The sequence below is a fragment of the Mesoplodon bidens genome (assembly GCF_964165515.1).
Source record: "Mesoplodon bidens genome assembly, chromosome: 1".
In the NCBI taxonomy this organism is placed as follows: domain Eukaryota; kingdom Metazoa; phylum Chordata; class Mammalia; order Artiodactyla; family Ziphiidae; genus Mesoplodon; species Mesoplodon bidens.
The window spans coordinates 16685502-16704194 of NC_138176.1; the positions used below are offsets into that span (position 1 = coordinate 16685502).

An 18693-nucleotide genomic window follows, 5' to 3' on the forward strand; every position below is an offset into this window, starting at 1 on the left:
TTCTGCAGGTCTGGGGTGAAGCAAACACCAGTATTAGAAAGGGAGAAACTGCACAGGTGATTCTGATGCACAGCCAAAGTAAGAAGAGAGAAATGCTCGGCCTTTAACACTGACGGTTGTGCAGCGCTAGGTAACTGGGCTGTCTGAAGTGGCTCATTTTAACTCTTCCATACGATGGCACACATAGAACATAGTGTTTTTCATTGTGCCCTGAGGGAAATGAAGGAGTTTGCAGGAGGCTGAATGAGAGGCCCTGGACCTCTAGGGCCCCTGAGGGCTAAGGGGGTGGCGTCTCCATGCTGTTGGGATGCATATGAGTCAGTGAGCTGGTGGGGGTTGAGGAAGACGGACCCTGGGACCACAGCTGAAGCCCATCTGGCCTGGTGCTGCAAGAGACAGAGACTCCAGGTTTTTGCTAGTTAGGTCTGAGGCCGTCCAGGAATCAGCAGCCATAACCATTTGGCTGTTATTTCCACACGGCTTGGAGAACCTCAGCGTTCTCTCTGGATCATTTGGTTTTGTGGGCTTTGACCCTGTCTGAGCAGGTCTCCAGACATGTGAGTGCTGGGTGGGAGAGAAATAGCTTCTGCTACCGTTCTGTGCAGGAGGGCGGAGAGAAATGGGGTCTGGGTGTCTTTCCTGCCCTCAGCCTTCTCGGGAGCTGACGCTCTTTGTCCTGCAGGGATGGCACTCCGTATTGCGAAAAGGACTACCAGGGGCTCTTCGGGGTGAAATGTGAAGCCTGCCACCAGTTTATCACTGGCAAGGTCCTGGAGGTAAGTGACAGATGGGCTTCCCTCAAAGCTACCGTCATCTTCCTCAAGGCCCTGGAAAATACACGGGGGTCTCTTTTTCCATTTTTTTCCATCTTTTTCTCGCATGTGGAGGAAAAAGTAGTTGTAGATGACGAATCGCTTAGAGAACTACTGTGTGGTACTGTCTTCTCAGGCACTGCCTACTGAGTGCTCGTGTGGAAACTGGAAGGATGGGGAATCTGAGGGAAAAGAAGAATGAAAAAGAGTCTGTTAGGAATTATGTAGTAGGAAAGGTTATATTAAACTGTTCTTTTTTTTAGAAGTTAGAAAAGAGGAAATGAAGAGCGTGCTAGAGCCATGTGTATGGGTGGTACACCTGTGCGTATGTGTGCCCACATGTCCGTGTGTGCGTGTACACGTGTGTGCTCTTGTGTGTACGTGTGGGAGTGTACAGACTCAGGAAGCAGAGGCTCCAAATTGAAGCTAAGAGAAGAAAGAGTCATTAGAGGTGAGGGCGTAGACTTCCCCACCCTTAGAAAACCGCATCCTGTGTGACCCAGAACGCCCTGTGGTCCAGGCTGAGCCGAAGCCTGTCAAGTTCAGGTGTGACCGCCTCGCACCAGGGAGCTTGGTTCCTGCTTTCTCAGCAGCGGCCCCACCAGCTTCTGCCTCTGGGCTGAGCCGAGCTCCTCCTGGGCCGGGGCCACCTGTGGACATGAGGCCAGAGGTCAGAGAGTCACTGCCTGGCTTCTCATAGGCCTGTGGGGTGTTAACACACTCCCATGGAAAAAGCAGAGATTGCCTCACACCCGTCCCATGTCTCAGGGCGGAGGATGTGCACTGAGCAGAGGTGAGTCAGGACACCTGGTGGAGTCCTTGGAAGGTACCTGAACAACTTGTCACATGGCTTCAGCAGACACCAGGGCACTGAATCCACTTCACCTCATTCAAACTTCCCAGCAGGCTATGTTTCAGGGACCCAGGACTGAATCCGAGAGTCCCCCAAGGTGTCATTGGGCAGCTTCTGTGGGGTTTCACCAAGTTCGGGGTAGCCTTCCTAATGCCACAGCAAGCTCAGCAGTGCCTTCCTGTCCGTGAAGTGCAGAGGGGGGCTGACGTTGGCTCTGTGCTGAGACCTAGTCCAGCTAATTGGATTTGGGAGATAAGGAAGTACCTGTTATCAATGCGGTTGCCTCTGACTCAGGGGAAGGGTGTTTCAGGAAGAAGGAACAGCAATGGCAGAGGCTCAGAGGCAAGCACAAGCACAGCGTACCCAAGAAACAAAGTCATCTGGGCAGGAGCACGGCTGAGAGAGATGATGCTGGAGGAATGGGAGGGGCCCAAGCATGAGGACCTCGAAAGTCACATTCAGGAGTTTGGCTTTACCCTGAGAGTGGTGTGAAGCGTTGAAGTGATTGTGGCTAGAGTGTCACGTGGCTGGATCAGACTGTTGTGTGAAGAATAGGGGGGTGTCCTCAAATGCATGCGTGTGCCCCCATGTTCATGGCAGCTCTGTTCCCACCAGGCAGAAGGGAAAACAGCCCACGAGTCCATGGATGGACAGATAAACACAATGTAGTATATATAGACAATGGAATATCATTCAGCCTTTAAAACGAAGGAGTTCTGACACAGGCTACAACATGCATGAACCTTGAAAACATTATGCCAAGTGGTAGAAGCCGGTCATGAAAGACCACACACACTGTATGCTTCCATTTAGATGAAATATCCAGAGGAGATCGATCCATAGAGAGAGAAAGCAGATTGGTGGTTGCCTGGAGTTGGGGGTAGGGACGGGGGATGGGGAGTGTCTGCTTATTGGTGCCCCCTTGGGGCGATGAAAATGTTTTGGAACTAGGTAGAGATGATGGTTGCACGACCTTGTGAATGTCCTAAATGTCACAGAATTCTTCCCTTTAAAATGGTTAATTTTATGGTATGTGAATTTCACCTCAATTTTAAAAAGAAATGGTGGAGACAGCGAGGCCAGTTAGGAGAGCTTTGGACACCAAACAGTGGTGGCACTAGCTGGAGTGACACCTGAGAAGTAGGTGTCCACCACCACACACACACAGCTGGGGGGCAGGGAGGAATTTTCATGGCCTTTCCAACAAGGCTTTTATTGCCAGCCCAAGGGTACGTCAAGGCTGGGTTGGGGGCCCAGGGTGATGCACATCCCTAGGAAAGCTATTGGAGAAGATGCATGTGACCCATCCAGAGGATAGCTTAAAGTCCAGCAGTCTCATCCCAAGACACACAGTACAGTAGCCCTCGCCTGTCCTCTGAATGAGCCCCTCGTCCCTCCACAAAGTAAGGAGCCCTGAGTGGGGCCTTACAGCATTTCCTTGGCTTCCCAAGTTTGATCTGCCACACAGGTCTGAAATAAACCTGTAGAGTTGGGAGCAATTAGGAAATTTCATTTTAAAACAAGATGGAATGTAGACTTACTGTGATGAACCATGTATAAAAATACCGAATCACGATGTTGTACTCCTAAAACTAATAGAATATTGTATGTCGATTCTAATTTAATAATAAACAAATAACTAAAACACCAGAACTATTTCCAAGATGTTTAGCTATAGCAAGAGAGGCGGGAAGACAGTGAACGCAGCCCCCAGCTTGAGCACCACATTTGTAGACAGCGTGGATGGAAGCAGCTATCTCCGCAGGCCAGATGTGGGACTATGTCCCCCCAAAAGAGTTGGGGAGGCAGAAGAGCTGGTGAGGGGTGTCGATTATCTTCAGATTTAGTTCAACAGCTGTAGGAAGGAATCTCTACAGGAAAACTAGATGCAAGAACGTGCTGTTTTGAAGACACGTCTGCTTACTCTGGTTTCTCCCTGGAGACCCGAGTATTCCAGTGTTTGCAGGGGCTGCGAGGGCCCCTCACCCAATTGGCTTCAGGCCTCCGTGAGGGCCATTGATGAGGACGAAGCCTGGGATGCTTTCCACACAGACCCGCAGAGGTGGGGCTTCTGGGAGCAGGTTGCAGTGGGATTCCGGGCAGATTCAAGACCCACCCAGTGGGTGTGCCATCCCCCTCAGCTGGGTGTGTGATCTAGAAAAATGTCCTGCACAGTGAGCAGCTGACATGTGACAGCTCGTGAGTCAACCTGGCTGGTTCTCAACACAAAACTCTGCCCTCCTCCCTCTGTCTTTCATTCTCTGACCCACTCTAGGTAAAGCATGGTGATTTAGATTTGTTGTAAATACTGTAATCCTTGCTTTTTGGGTTTGTTTTTTTTTTCTGTTTTTAAAATTATGGTAAAATCCACATAACATAAAATGTACCATCTTAACCATTTTTATTTTTATTTTATTTTTTTATTTTATTATTTTTGTGTGTGTGTGGTACGTGGGCCTCTCACTGTTGTGGCCTCTCCCGTTGCGGAGCACAGGCTCCGGACGCGCAGGCTCAGCGGCCATGGCTCACGGGCCCAGCCACTCCGCGGCACGTAGGATCTTCCCGGACCGGGGCACGAACCCGTGTCCCCTGCATCGGCAGGCGGACTCTCAACCACTGTGCCACCAGGAAAGCCCTTAACCATTTTTAAGTGTACAGTTCAGTGTATTACATAGATTCCTAATGTGCAACCATCACCACCATCCATCTCCATAACTCTTTATGACTTTGAAATCTGTACTTATTAAACAGTAACTCCCCATTCCCCTCTCCCCACAGTCCTTGGCAGTGACCACTCTACTTTCTGTCTCTATGAATTTGACTACTCTGAGTGTCTCATATAGGTGGAATCATACAGTATTTGTGTTTTCCACTGATGGGCTTATTTCACTTAGTATAATGTCCTCAAGGTTCATCCATGTTGTAGCATGTGACAGTATTTCCTTCCTTTTTCAGGCTGAATAATATTCCATTGTATGGATGTACCACAGTTTGCCTATCCATTCTGTGAGCTTTGATTTTTTTTGTTATGTTTCTGATTGATTTTATCCATAGAGATTATAAATGTATTATTAGTTCCCTGTGTCTTTTGTAACAGTGGTGGCTTAAAACCGCAGAAACTTATTGTCTCACAGTTCTGGAGGCCAGAAGTCCCAAACTGAGGTGCTGGCAGGGGCTGTGCTCCCTCCAAAGGCTAGGGGAGAGTCCTTCCCTGCCTCTTCCAGCTCCTAGTGGCTGTGGCTACATAACCCTCATCCCTGTCTCCATGTCCACAGAGCCTTCCCCTCTGTGTCCTCTCCTCTCTGTGTCAAACCCCCCTCTGCCTTTCTTTTAGAAGGTCACTTGTCATTGGATTTGAGGTCCCCCTGGATCATTCAGGATGATTGCCTCCTCTCAAGATCCTTAGCTTAATTACATCTGTAAAGACCCTTTTCCCAAACATTCACAGGTTCCAGAGATTTGATGTGGATATATCTTTGGGGGGGGGGGCACCAGTCCAGTAAACCTGGAAAATTATGCAAGTATCATCCTGGTGAAGGCTGGAGCTCTGGTGTGGTATTAATTGAACCCTTGCTAAGCATCAGAGGTGTCCTAAGGCTACTTCTCTGGGTGTGGTTTTACCTGAGATACCACCAGACACAGGAGGGGGCTTTGAGAAGGAGAAGGGTCCCTGGACAATGATCAAGAAGCTCCAGGCTCAGCTATGTCACTAATTCCTGAGTAATTTTGGACAGATCATTTAGCCTCTTAGAGACTATCTTCATTTCGTAGGTGAAAAGGAGTGGCATGTAATCTCTGAAACTCTACCCTGTTCTAAACTTCTCTCTCCGTTATTCCTTAATATCATAAACTCTACCCATTACATTGGCTTGAGGGAGTGGGGACGAGAGCTTCATGTGTTTTAATGAAAAGGGCTCCAGGGGATAGGAAATCAGGGATTTACTCTTGGATCTGGAACTCACAGCTGTGTGACCTTGGGCGACTCACTCAATTTCTCTGAGCCTCAGTTTTTTCTTTAAATACAAGCATTAAAAATATATATGTAAATCCAAGACTTGGACCACTTGACTCCTAAAGTTACTTTGGTTCCAAGGATCTGAGTTCTGTACTTCTCATGTCTTAGATCTAAGGGGTCAAAGCCAGCAGTTCTTTTTTTTCTGGAGAGATTTTCTGGAAACTGGCCTATAACACTCAGCATATGGCATACACTCAGATTGTAGTTTTATTTGTTATTAGCTTGCTTTCAGTTTTGTTTTTTTATTTTTTATTTATTTATTTATTTTTGCGGTACGTGGGCCTCTCACTGTTGTGGCCTCTCCCGTTGTGGAGCACAGGCTCTGGACGTGCAGGCTCGGCGGCCATGGCTCACGGGCCTAGCCGCTCCGTGGCATGTGGGATCCTCCCGGACCGGGGCACGAACCCATGTCCCCTGCCTCGGCAGGCGGACTCGCAACCACTGCGTCACCAGGGAAGCCCCAGTTTTGTTTTTGAGAGATATCTTGCTATAAGTGGCACATATTTTAGGGCTTATGCTAATTAACCTAAGAATTCAGGAGCATTCTGAAGATGTTTACAACCTGCCTCCTAACTAAGAAGTCCAGAAGCAGACTCGTGTGAGACACTGGAGTTTGCCGATAGCCTTCTATCTCCATCTCCACCTCTAAACTCTTCTCGGAAACAACCTTCCTGCTCCTGGTCCTTACTTCCCCTCCGTCCCCCCACCCTGCTCCCTTCTGCTTTAGCAGCTTAGTGGTAACAGGACATGACGTGAGACTTCAGACTTAGGTCACAGATGTCAATAGACGTTGGGGACGTCCCTTTGGTATGAATTTCCTTCCGTCTTTGGTGGATGGTCCTAGGAGATCTCTGACTCCAACCAACTTCCTTTCCTGGGTTCAGGTTGTTACCTGCCAGCTTTCCCAAGAAAGAAAGCAGCAACAAAATGGTTGCAAAATGAATGCAGTACAGGAAAAAAAAAAAAAAAAAAGCTAGTGTCAAACTAGACACAGAAGTCTGGAGGGTAAAGGAAAAGGGCCTGTCCCATGTCGGCCCCCTTCCCTGTCCTAGGCTGTTCCATCTGCAGACCGAGGCTGGACTTGACTTCTCTTAGTCTGTTCTCTTGCACAGCTCCCTTCCCCCAGGGAGCTCAGTGTTCACCTAGCACTCCCAGATTCCTTCAAGACCAGTGCTCTTAGGGTTGGCTGGCTCTGCAGACAGTGCCACCCTCAGCAGGCACCTGGCCGGCTGTGTGCCCAGCCTCCTGTGTGCTCTGGCCCCAGAGACAAAGGCCCGTGGTGTGTGTGCATTCCTCCCAGCGGAGGGCGGGGCTCCTAGTCTTTCCCTGGCCTTCTTCCTCAGGTCGCCACACCCAGGAAATCAATCCTCCTGTCTTTCCAGAAGGGCTGCTAGCCCACGTCTTTCTGTGGTGGGGTGTTTACTGTGCCACTTGTGCTCTCCTGGGAAGAATGTATGACAGGGTCTGTTATAATTTGAATGCCTCACAATGTAAAAGAGAGACCCTCAAATGTGGCCCAGGGCCACCACTAAGCCATTCCATTCATACCTATGGCAACACTGTCCTGTCTTTATCTGTTAACTTGGAAGCCTTGGATGAAAAGACAGGACTTAGACTGGCTTTAGACCCCTCCTGCTGTACCCCTGCAGTGTCGGAAATGGAATCACAACATGAGTCAGCAAATCCTTTCCCTTGATTCTCCGAAGGATTAAAACCGATGGCTTTGTTTTGTTTTACCTTGTTTTGTTTTTACTTTTTGATTAAAACTCCTTTTTCATAAAGCCCAAGGACAAATGTTTATGATGTTCCTGCGAAACTAATTCATGTTATAAACTGGAGGCCCTTGTCCCCTTCCTTCCTTTTGCTGTAGGTATTTTAAGCATGTTCTGCTGTAACGGCCACAGGCAATGAGTAGATCTTGTTCTGGGCTGAACTGTTACCTAGTGAGAGGAAACATAGGCTGTCCCAGGGCACTTGCATGGCAGATAATCTTTCTGTCACCATTGAAGATGTAATGTGCAAAGACAGACTGAATGGTGAAGTCCCCCCTTTCTTGTTCTATGTATGTCGTATAAATGCAAGCAAGACTAATAAGCTGTGTTCGTGCAGAAAAATAATTTCATTCTTCTCATTCTCACTGCACTCCCAGGAATTCATACCTCCTTCCACTTAATTGTAGACCCACATATTTTTGAGGATGAGGGAAAGGAAAAGAATCAAGTAATATTTGTAGTCTTGGTTGAGATGGTCTCTGCCCCAGTGGACAGTGAACCACCACAATAGCCTGCTTTTGTATGATATACTTAACATTTACAAATGATCTCATAAATATTTAATCCTCACAACAGGCCTGTAAAGTGATGAAAGCAGTTACTACTGACCTCCATCTACAGATGAAGCTGCTGAGCGCCAGAGACCTGGGGGCTGATTGGTAACAGAACCCAATTAGAAGCCAGGTCTCTCAGTTCTCAGAAGATAGGAACACACACGTACACACATGCTGCTTCGCGATCCACCCAGCAATAATCATTGCAGAAACACGTAATTAATTTGCCTCCCAAAATAACTTACAGAAGGACCAAAATTTACCATTCCCGGTGAAATGGGGAAAGTATCTCATTAGTGACCCTGTTATATCTATTTTCAGGACAGTAAACATTTGCTGCTTGTTTGGTTTCCTTTTTACCCATGTAAAATGTCACCGAAGGTCAGGGACCCTGCTCCTAGAGTCTGTTGTATTTCCATACCGTCATGCCTCATTCTCCCTTGTCTCCTTTACTCAGCTGGAGGCTCCACGGGGGCACCTGGCATGGCCCGTGGAGAATACTGTTGATGGATGGTTCTGTCTCAAGTGAGGGAGCATGCTTTCTTCACCGAGCTCTGGTCTAGGACTCCCCAGAGCTCAATGGAGAGTCAAGAAGAGCCTGGGAGGCAGTTCCAATATAGGGACACCAGTCACCTTTCCTCATTTAAAATACAGCTTAATGATAAACTGCAAAAACGGCCTCATCTTAAATATGAGTTAAGCAAGATGTTCACTATCCATACAATGGAATATTATCCAGCAGTAAAAAGGAATAAGTCCCTGATACCTGCTACAGCATGGATGAATCTTGAATATATTATGCTAAGTGAAAGAAGCTAGTCACAAAAGACCACCTATTATACGATTCCTACAATAGGCAAATCTGTAGAGACAGAAAGTCTATTAGTGGTTGCCAGTGTCTGGGGGGTGAGGGAAATGACTGTTAATGGGTATGGAGTTTCTTTTGGGGGTGATGAAATGTTCTTGAATTAGAAAGTGGTGATGGTTGCACAAGTATGTGAATATACTAAAAACTACTGAATGGTACCCTTTTTCTAGAAGGGTGAATTTTATGGCATGTGGATTATATCTCAGTGTAGGTAGGTAGATAGGTAGTAGGTAGATAGATATGCATACATATTCACGTACATCTATCCATCTATGCAGAGAGATATTCAATACAAGGTGGTAGAGAGTTTGGGATCCTGTATTTCTCAGTTTCCTTATCTGTAAAATGAGGATACTGATTGCTACCTCCTAGGGCTGCAGGATTTGAAAAATAAAGGCATAAAAATCTTTGGCCTAATTAGTAGCTAGGTTAGTCCACTCCTCTCTCTCCCTCTCTTCTTCCTTCTTCTGGTCTATGATAGCTTAATTTATTAGGTATAAGAAAGTGGGTAAAGGACAATAATGGGGATTCAAGTCAATAAATGTCTTAATGCCAGATCATGTACCACCTTCTTTCCTTTGTGGGCATTTAAAGTTTTATTCCCTCACATGGTCACAGGTTGCCATCACACAGAACCATACTCCTGATCATAGTGTGTGACTTGATGAACATATAATCTCCCCAGTGAGGGAAATCACACTGAAGTTTAAGTTCAACGTATGGTTTATGACGTATTGGTTGCAACGTCTCATTTGCAAAGAATAACTTAGTGCTAATATTTGTCCCCTCCATCATTAATAGATCAGGAATTGGCCCAGTAGAGCATAAGAAGCACATTGACATGATAAATGATTGGAAGAAAATCTATCTGACTCACCCAAAATTATCCACTTTGTCCTACATTAATGATAAGAGGAAATGTGTTGCCAGGGTAGCAGAAGACTGTTCACAGGCAGTAAAGATTCGATATTTATTTTTAAAAAGCACCCATTTCTGCCAGCACAAACGGAAGGGCTTTCTTCTCTGGAAATGACATTTTGAAAAGACTTTGTATTTTAAGTTAAAAAAGATGTTTTGTTTTTCAATGTTATTCTACTTCAGAGAGCTTAGCTTCTTGCTGGTGCAATGTGGCAGTGGGGTGATAGCTGAACCAAGTGGGGTAATGTGACTCTTCCAGAGAAATTAGCAAGAAGTACTGAGCATGTGCTTATGGCCCAGCACTGGAGACCACAGAAGAACGTGTGAGATTTAGGACATCTTCTCAGATAGATGAGGCGTGCATTTCAAAAGTAATAGGGTGTCCGAGTCCAAAATTACACCCCCTGTGGTGTCCCGGGGACACCCAGAGCTCATGAGTACCCAAAGCTGTTGCAGCATCTGCAGTCTGAGGGTGATTCTCAGTGATGGTATTGAACTTTGGAAATAGATAGGACCCAACAGCCGAGAGGCAACCTGCGAAGACACGTGACCAACAAGTACAGTGAAGGGATGGGTCTCTGGTCTGGCCACTGTTCTGAGCACAGAAGTGATGACCCCTCAGAGTTGTCCTTTCTCCTCTCCAGGACCCAACACTATGTGAGCCTCAGAAGGCTCAATGTGTCTGCATTCTCATGGACCCAAAGCATCCATCCTTTCCCTTCCTCCTGTTCCCCACCTGCTCCCATCCCTGGCTCTGTTCATGTCTCCTTCACCACTATAACCCCAAAAGGGATGATTACACCCCTTCTTCTAAGGGATCGATTCCAAGGTGCCTCACCTGCCCTGCAGAGGTGACCTTCAGTGAATTTCAGGGTAATTGTCATGACCATTTCATGGTGGAGCAGAAAAAGAGTTCAATCTTTGACAGTGTATCTCAGTACACAAAAGATAACTGGGGCCCCACAGTGGTGTGAGGGCCAAGTAAGAGGCACACACAGTAAATGCCCTGGGGTTTAAAAGAGATTCTTGTCAATTCTGAGAAGTCAGCTTTGGATCTTGAGGAATGGGTAGGTACAGGCAGGTGAGAGTGAGAAATTTGTCTCCATTTGCTCTTGTGACTGACGTCTTAGGTCACTTTTTTCCAACTTTGTTTCTTTGGTTTTCATTTTACTGTTTGGTTTAATTGCATGCTTATAATGTGCTGTTTTCCACTTCAAATCATTTTTGTAAGTAGGTTGTAAACTTTAAAAATTAAGAAAAATATATTTTTCATTGCCGACTAGCATAATTTTAATTTAATTATGAGGTTAATTGGCTTTTGTGGGTTCACCTGGATCCATTTCTCCATCTGAAAGTTCATCCGTATTAGAAAACGCCTGCCACCCTCTTGGATCTGCCCATCTGGTGGATGGTGAGAGAGGCAAAGGGTTCTCTACACCCAGATCCAGCCTTTCTCCTTAAATCTGGGTTGTACCTCCAGTGGGCATTAGGGCAACCCTTTAGTCTCAAGAAATCTTCTTTAGCTTCTGGGTTCCTGACAGCTGAGACAAAAGGTGGTGTCTCGAGCTACCTCGGCTGTATTTTGTCCTTATGTTTTTGTCCACTTAGCCCCTTGTAGCAAGTGTTCAACTTGGGGGTAGACATTGAAACGTGGCACCATCTGCAGGTCACCAGGACAGCTTCTATTCTGGGCACAACTTTCTCTAGGTGAGGATGTGAAATTTTCCACGAGGCCCAGGAGAGGATGACTGCTCCAGGGGAGATGGGTGCATTTGGTCCCCTTGGCCTCAGGCAGCGATGCTTCCCTGCTACCTATCCTACTAGGAACAGGCTTCCTCCTCTTTTGTTTTCCACCTGAACGTGCTTGCTTCCTGCACCTCATGGCTTCCCACCTTGTGAGGGATGTAATGCCAATTCCAGCAGATGGACCTGCCTAGAGTTTGTCAGGAGGAGTGACGGTCAGGGCTGGTACTCGTCCAGCCCAGAGAAAATGAACTGGTTCAGTAATCCCTTTCCCTAAAGGACACTTTGGAGTGGCCTTGCAAATGAAAACTGTTTATAAACCATCTATTTTCATGGCCCTGCAGTAAAACTCAAAGCTGCAGGCAGGCATCTTGGAAACATAGACAGAATCAGGAATTTTGGAGCTTGAAGTGGCCTTAGGTAAGGTGGGAGAGGGAGGAGTGGTTAGTAGAAAGAACTGACACAGCCAGACACACCAGGATTTGATTATAGTACCTACACTTAGAGCTGAGCAATGGGTAGCAAGTTGCTTAAACTCTCTGAGCCTCAGCAGCCTCATTTGTAAAATACGGATAATCTTTACCTTTTAAAGGCTTAAATCGGATTATAAATGAGTCATCTGGGACAGTGCCTGACATACAATGCTTCAAGAATGTTTTTTCCATTTTCTTCCTTTATACATGAAGAAAAAGATTTTGTAGAAGCCCAGTACGTTGAATGAGCTCATAACTTCCTACCTGAATGAAGGAGTCAGGCTCACTCCCACCGATTCACTCTCTGATGTAGTTAAATATGCGATTATTTCAGATGTACAAGTTAATTGTCATGTTGATGCTTTCTTTTGAACTATTCTTAAATCACTTAACTTTAGACATCCACATGCGCATAAATTCAATCTATCATTGTTCCAGCAAGTATTTTCTTTTACAATACTTTTTACAAGGCATCTAGCAGCTGCTAAATAAAGATTTGTTGATGAATGATTGTTTTTCCCATTATGAATTGTCATGGCCTTCACATACTCTTTGGGCATAAATTCCTCACCACCCTGCTAATTACTGGTTCCTTTCCCTCACGTGGGAAATAGATGCCCACGTGTCTTTTTCTTGTCTGTTAATGTCTGTTATCACATCCACCTGAGTGTGGTCTGTTAAGTATAAACTCCTGGAGGATTTGTGCTTTCTGTTTAATTGTTCTGTATAATGCCCAGCACATTTGCCTAGATGGGGCGTTTCTCAGTATCTAGGATGATGGTGAAGTGGCCTCTTGGCTTCTACGGACTGTGAAAGCTCCAATATCAGCTCCTTGATATAGACTGAGTCCCTTTGGAACAGATGTTAACCACCTGCCCCTTTGATTAGTAACATCTTTATTTACATACCTGACAGTTCACCCTGGTTAACTGTGTGATTTAATAATCCTTAGTAAATTTACAGAGTTGTGCAACCATCATCACAATCCAATTTTAGAACCTCAAACAGATCCCTAAGCCCATCCTTTGATTCTTTATTCTTCACTTTCTTTCCCATAATCACATGCACATGAATGTAGAGAAGGCAGGTCGACAGGAAAGGCATCAATTATTGCTCACTAAGGGCTGCCCAACTAGGCAGCTTTCTTGAAACTCTTGACTCTGTCTGGTGGTGATTTGGGGCTCTTTTCATTTGGAAATATGCTTGGCAAATTTAAAGATGAACCATCCTCTTTCTCTCCATCCTAGAAGATATAGAGGTGGTTATAGAAATAAAATCTGAAAGAGGAGCTGATAACTCCAAATATGGGAGAGAAGAAGAGGATGATGAAGTCTGGGGGGCAGCGATCCCAGATCTCATGCTCCTGTACTTCTAGCCCTGTGCCTGGGAGCGTGGTTGAATTTCCCTTTTTCCTTTGTAAGGAGGGACACTTCCACTCCTCTGACAACCAGTGGACTGCCTATTAATGTCCCAAACAAGAGGCAAAGTTCTAGGATCACCTGGATATCTCATTTAAAGTATAGATTACCAGACCTCACCCAGAGATTCTAGGGGTCCAGGCTGGGGCCAGGAATCTGCATGTTAACATGCCACCCTGCTCTGGGTGATTCTCGTATGGCCAGGGGGCTACAGATCACACTTAGAGAAACTGGCCCTAAAAGGGTGTGGTGAAAGCACATTCATGGGGGCTTTTGACTCCTTGGAAGGATAATGCACTAGAAATTTAGCTAACCCCCTGTAAATATTATAATATGTAATCCAGTAGCTTCCTCTTCATTTTAGAAGCACTGTTTTATTGCTAAAATCCTTACATTTCTTCAGCAGTGTTTGGGATTGCTTCCAAACCAACCTAGAGAGATTACACACACACACACAAAGGTCTTTTTATGTATTAGCTGATCTTTACGAGCAAATAATCTCCATGAAAAATTTCCCTAAATCACTTTAATCTTGTTAAAAATGACAGGAGTCGTAACAGAATCTTGCCCTAGTCCTAAAGGAGGGCTTCATAAAAGGGGCTCTGCCAGCACCATGGCAGAAGGTTTCTGGCTCCGTCTGTTCATAAATATGCAGAGCCTGTGGCTTTGCCTTCTGTGGCAGCTTCATCTGGGGTTTCTGCAGGACAGTTTAGTGGACAGTGAGGTAAGGTGTGTAAAGTGCCTGGAATGCAGGTAACTAGTAATTTTTTTGCTGCAGTAAAAGGACACAATACAAAATGTACTAACAATATGAAACATGGAAGCTTCATAAGTGAAGTTTGGGGGGGTCACATTTATCTCAATACAAACATTCTGAAATATGAAAATTCTGAATAACGAGTGGAAACCAAAGTCAAGTTGCACTGTGTTTTATTACACCTACAGAAAGGATGCCATAAAGTGTGCCTCCAATGCAGTGACTTAGGAGAGGAGGCTATTTGATCTCTGTGCTCGGTCGTGTACCTTTCCATCATCTCAAATCGAAGAAAGAAATTAAAAAGCATAAGACACTGGTTTCAATGCAAGCCTCTGCCCCCGGGGACAATCACTGTCAGATTAATGGTGCAGACAAGCGTGGGTGAATGTGAAGAAATGGTACTTTCCCCACCTGCAGTTAAAAAAAAAAAAGAAAACATACCCCCCTCCTTTTTCAGAAACATGGACTGGCCCGTTAGTGGTTGCTGGTGTGTTTAACTAGTAAAAGCAGCGGGGAGAGGGAGGGTGGGAACGCCTGCCCCAGTCTGTTCTTTTTACCGGTGTTTTTCCGGTGTGTGTCTCTGGAGAGACGTGCATTTCGTTAGCCTTGCTTCAGAGAGGAGCCCGCTCACGTCCCCCAGGCGGGCAGGGAGCCCCGGTCTGTCGGGCTGAGGTCTGGCGTTTACAAGCCTCTTTGCAGTGTTGTGAGTTTGAAGCCCAGAGTTCCCTGCTCAGCAAAACCAGGAACCGAAGCAGAAGAAAAGGAGCCCTGGGTTAAGGTAAAGTGACGTTGCTGGAGGTGTCCTTGGCTTTGCAGAGCAGACGTGAAATTCCCCGCTTCCTTGGCGACATTGGAGACCCCCAGGGTCCTCCAGATGTGGTATGCTGGATCTTGGCGACAGAAGCCACTTGCTCTGGCCTGAAGGACATTTTACTTAAACTTTTTGCTTTTCTTGTGATACGAATGAACTACGGAGGTTTTTTTTCATGCTTCTAGTAGTAAAGAGCAGGAAAAGGCAGGTTATTTGACTGAGAGTAATAGTTTATTGACCTTTTAAAGAGTGTGCTTTTTCAGACTGCTACCCCCAAGATTGAAAGGAGAGTGTGGTTTCCAGATTGTTTTGTTTTGTTTTGTCTGTGGTTGTAGAGCTCTGCGGAATTTATGTTGGAGATGAAAGAACTTAATCCTATTTGGGGGGGTCTGGTGGTAAAAGGGGCGAGGGGAATTGACTCAATTGATCTGTTACTATAGCAGTGAGGATTTTTTTCCTTTAAGAAGTTTCCCATGAGTGAATGTGGGGAAGCAAAACATTTGTGTATCATTCGTATTTTCTTACAGCTACAGGTTGAAAGAGCCTGACTGTGCCCTCTCTTTACCATCTTTGGCCAAGAAATGTAAGAAATCTAGAGATTCTTGCCTTTCTAGTTCAAACAGGTTTTCTGAAAACCTAGTTATTAATCAAACCATGCTCCAGAGTTTATTTTTGAGAAAAAATTTTAAAACATGCTGTGCTAGTAATGAAGAAGGAATGAGACAAGAAGAATCATCTCAACCATGAAAGAAATCGATTTATGATTTGGGAAAGGTTAAAAAAAGAAAACAAGTGAGTCGAACCTAAAAGTCAGCAGGAGTGGGGTTGCCATAGCAGCTTCATCTATCCCTGAACTGGGACTGGGGATTTAAAAGCAAATTGAGCCTGTTTTCTCTGAGGCAGTCTCAGGAGGTATGTTAAGAGGATGTGAAGTTATTTAGGTTATCCAAACAGGTTCTGACAAGTAAGTGAAAATAACTAATTAAAATATTGTTGCCATTCTATAATGGATCCAAAGGCTTGTTGAATCATGATGTACTTACAGAAAAGGTGAATTTGCCACAGCTCCTTGATACAAATTACTTTTTGAGAAGGGTTTTTAAGACTAAATGTGAGGCCTGGCTCAGCCTCTTTGAAATAAGCTTTCAATGCACGTTTCGACCTAGTGTTTTCAAGTGGATTCCTTCTGCATTTTCATGTGTCAATGAGTTTAACCCCTGAATCTGTGGCTTATCCAACTGGTTCAGGGGCTATCATATCATGACAACAGAGGTCTGCAGGTTTTTCCCTCCAACTAAATAATAGCTAATTTAAAAGGACAGAAAAGTCCAAAATACTCAGGACTTACACCCCAAGTCTGTAGAGGGATGATCATGGTTTTGCCTCCTGTAGACCAGGTTTCTCAGCCTCAGCACGACTGGCATGTTGGATGCGGTGATTCTTTGCTGTGGGGAGCTGTCCTGTGTTTAGCAGCATCCCTGGTACCCACCACCCACTAGATGACAGTAGCAATTCCCTCCCCAACTCAACAACTAAAAACGTCTCCAGCCATTGCCAAATGTTCCCTACCGGGCAAAATCAGCCCCCAGTTGAGAACCACTCCTATTAAGTAACCACTTTTTTTTTTTTTTGCGGTACACGGGCCTCTCACTGCTGTGGCCTCTCCCGCCGCGGAGCACAGGCTCCGGACGCGCAGGCTCAGCGGCCACGGCCCACGGGCCCAGCCGCTCCACGGCACGCGGGATCCTCCCGGACCGGGGCACGAACCCATGTCCCCTGCATCGGCAGGCGGACTCTCAACCACTGCGCCACCAGGGAAGCCCCTAAGTAACCACTTTTGAGACCTGCTGGGAGGGCTGTGGCCGGGAGGCAAGACCCCAAGGGAGGGTGTTTATCAAAAGAACAGGAACAGGACAAATATTTTGCCCTGAGCGTTTGGGTCTTGGCTTTGTTTTTGTTTGAAATCACATCCTGGGCTGGGTGGTGGAGCAGGGGTTAAGCACTCTTCTGGGTATACATTCTTCTGCCCTTGGCCTCTCCCCTCCTGGTCCTTTGTGGGCCTTATTTGAGGCAGTGCCTAATCAAACTTCTCTGAAAGGAATCCTATCTTAAGTGCATCCCAGAAATGCACTTTTTTTTAAAAAAAAAAAAAAGCATCTTGTATTATAGCGCGTTTTATAAGGTGTAAAAAATAGGTGTGCCTTTGTGTAAATCTGGGCACACCTATCTGGTGTTTCTTCTGGAACCTGTAGCTGAGTGCTTTCATTTCTTTTTTCCTTTCTCCCTCTGCACCAGTAAGTCTCAAACTTTCTGACTGAGAGTTGGGTCTCATTTTGTCAATGAAATAAAATAGTCACAGCCTTTTTCCAATTCACAGATAACAAAAAAGTCAATGGCTGGAACTTTTTCCGTTTAAAAGTTTTCTTACACCTTTAGCATATGCTGTTGTGTGTTTGGTCTCAGAGGTTAACAGATTACAAAATGAAATCGTAACAAATTCTGGAACAAAACATCAGAAATAGCCAATTTTGCTTAGTTCTACTTAACTTTTTTTGGTGCACCTATGTTCTAATTATAGCTTTAAATTTTATAAGTATACATTCATAATCTTATTAAACAACGATCTGATATACAAACTATATGTATTACATGTTCTTGGCATTTCTCCAAGAACATGATATGATGTGCTGAGCACCATGGTATGTTGCAAGGAGTGGCCACAGGCTGCTCTGGGGAAGAAACCCTCCTCAGGCCCAGCTTGAGTAGGGGTGGTACCTGACATTGGCTGAGCGTATCAGGAAACACCTCTACTTGTTGGAGTCATTCTTGGTGATGGGTTGGAATGGCCCATGGTGTTTTCTGTGATTCATTACAAAGCACATCCTCCATTTACCTCTACCTGCAGGTACCTATGTATCCGACACCTTGTGCTCTCTTAGAAGCATTTCCTCATTTGAAAATCCACTCCCTCATTTACTAGATCTAAGATCTATGAATGCAGAAAACATAAGTATTTTAGGTCCATTGATCACCAGGATGTAGCACAGTGCCTACGGATGCTGGCTGCTCAGTAGTTGATGAATAAACAAGTGAATGTCCGTGATTCCCATACAAAGACCACCCGGGAGCTTGGTGTGCAAGAAGTTCGCATGTCTGCCACCTGTGTCCTGTCCACATAGTCTATTCTGTGTATTGTTTTCAAAAGGACAAATCCATTCCCCATCCAAGCAGCCTTTAATGTTTGAAAGACTACCAGGGAAATCTTTTAAGGATATAGGAATAGTGGTTCTGCGGGTCGTAAAATTTGGAGGGGAGAGTTTTATAAATTTTTCTTCCTGAGATCCAGATATTAAACTTATGCTCTTATATTTAAAGCCCCACATGCTAAAGCTGCCTCGTGGCTTCAGTAAGAAGAAGAGCATACCAAGCCTAGGACTTGACCTAAAGGCAATGCATTCCCATCCTCTTTGTTTTTAAGAAAATCATCCAGTCCAATGAACTTGTAGATCACAAATGAAAAAGTATGCCTTATATACTCTTATGTGTTAGAGTATGAAGTCTTTGAGAGTTGGGAGTGTCTACTGGGAAGTCAGAACAGTGCTGCTCAAAAGAGCCCACATTTCTTGAATCAGATATCAGGACGTGGGGTGTCCAGATGAGGCAGATGACTTGAAATGAGGACTTCCCTGGAGTATGCAG

The 18693-nt window shown here is 45.3% G+C and overlaps 1 protein-coding gene across 1 annotated transcript in view; it reads left to right on the forward strand.

Moving 5' to 3' along the window:
• Positions 1-18693, forward strand: part of ABLIM1 (actin binding LIM protein 1) — a 186393-nt gene that overhangs the window by 84103 nt on the left and 83597 nt on the right. Inside the window, exon 6 of the mRNA XM_081228323.1 lies at positions 683-776. Coding sequence (XP_081084449.1) covers positions 683-776 — 94 coding nt within the window. The remainder of the gene's footprint in view (positions 1-682; positions 777-18693) is intronic.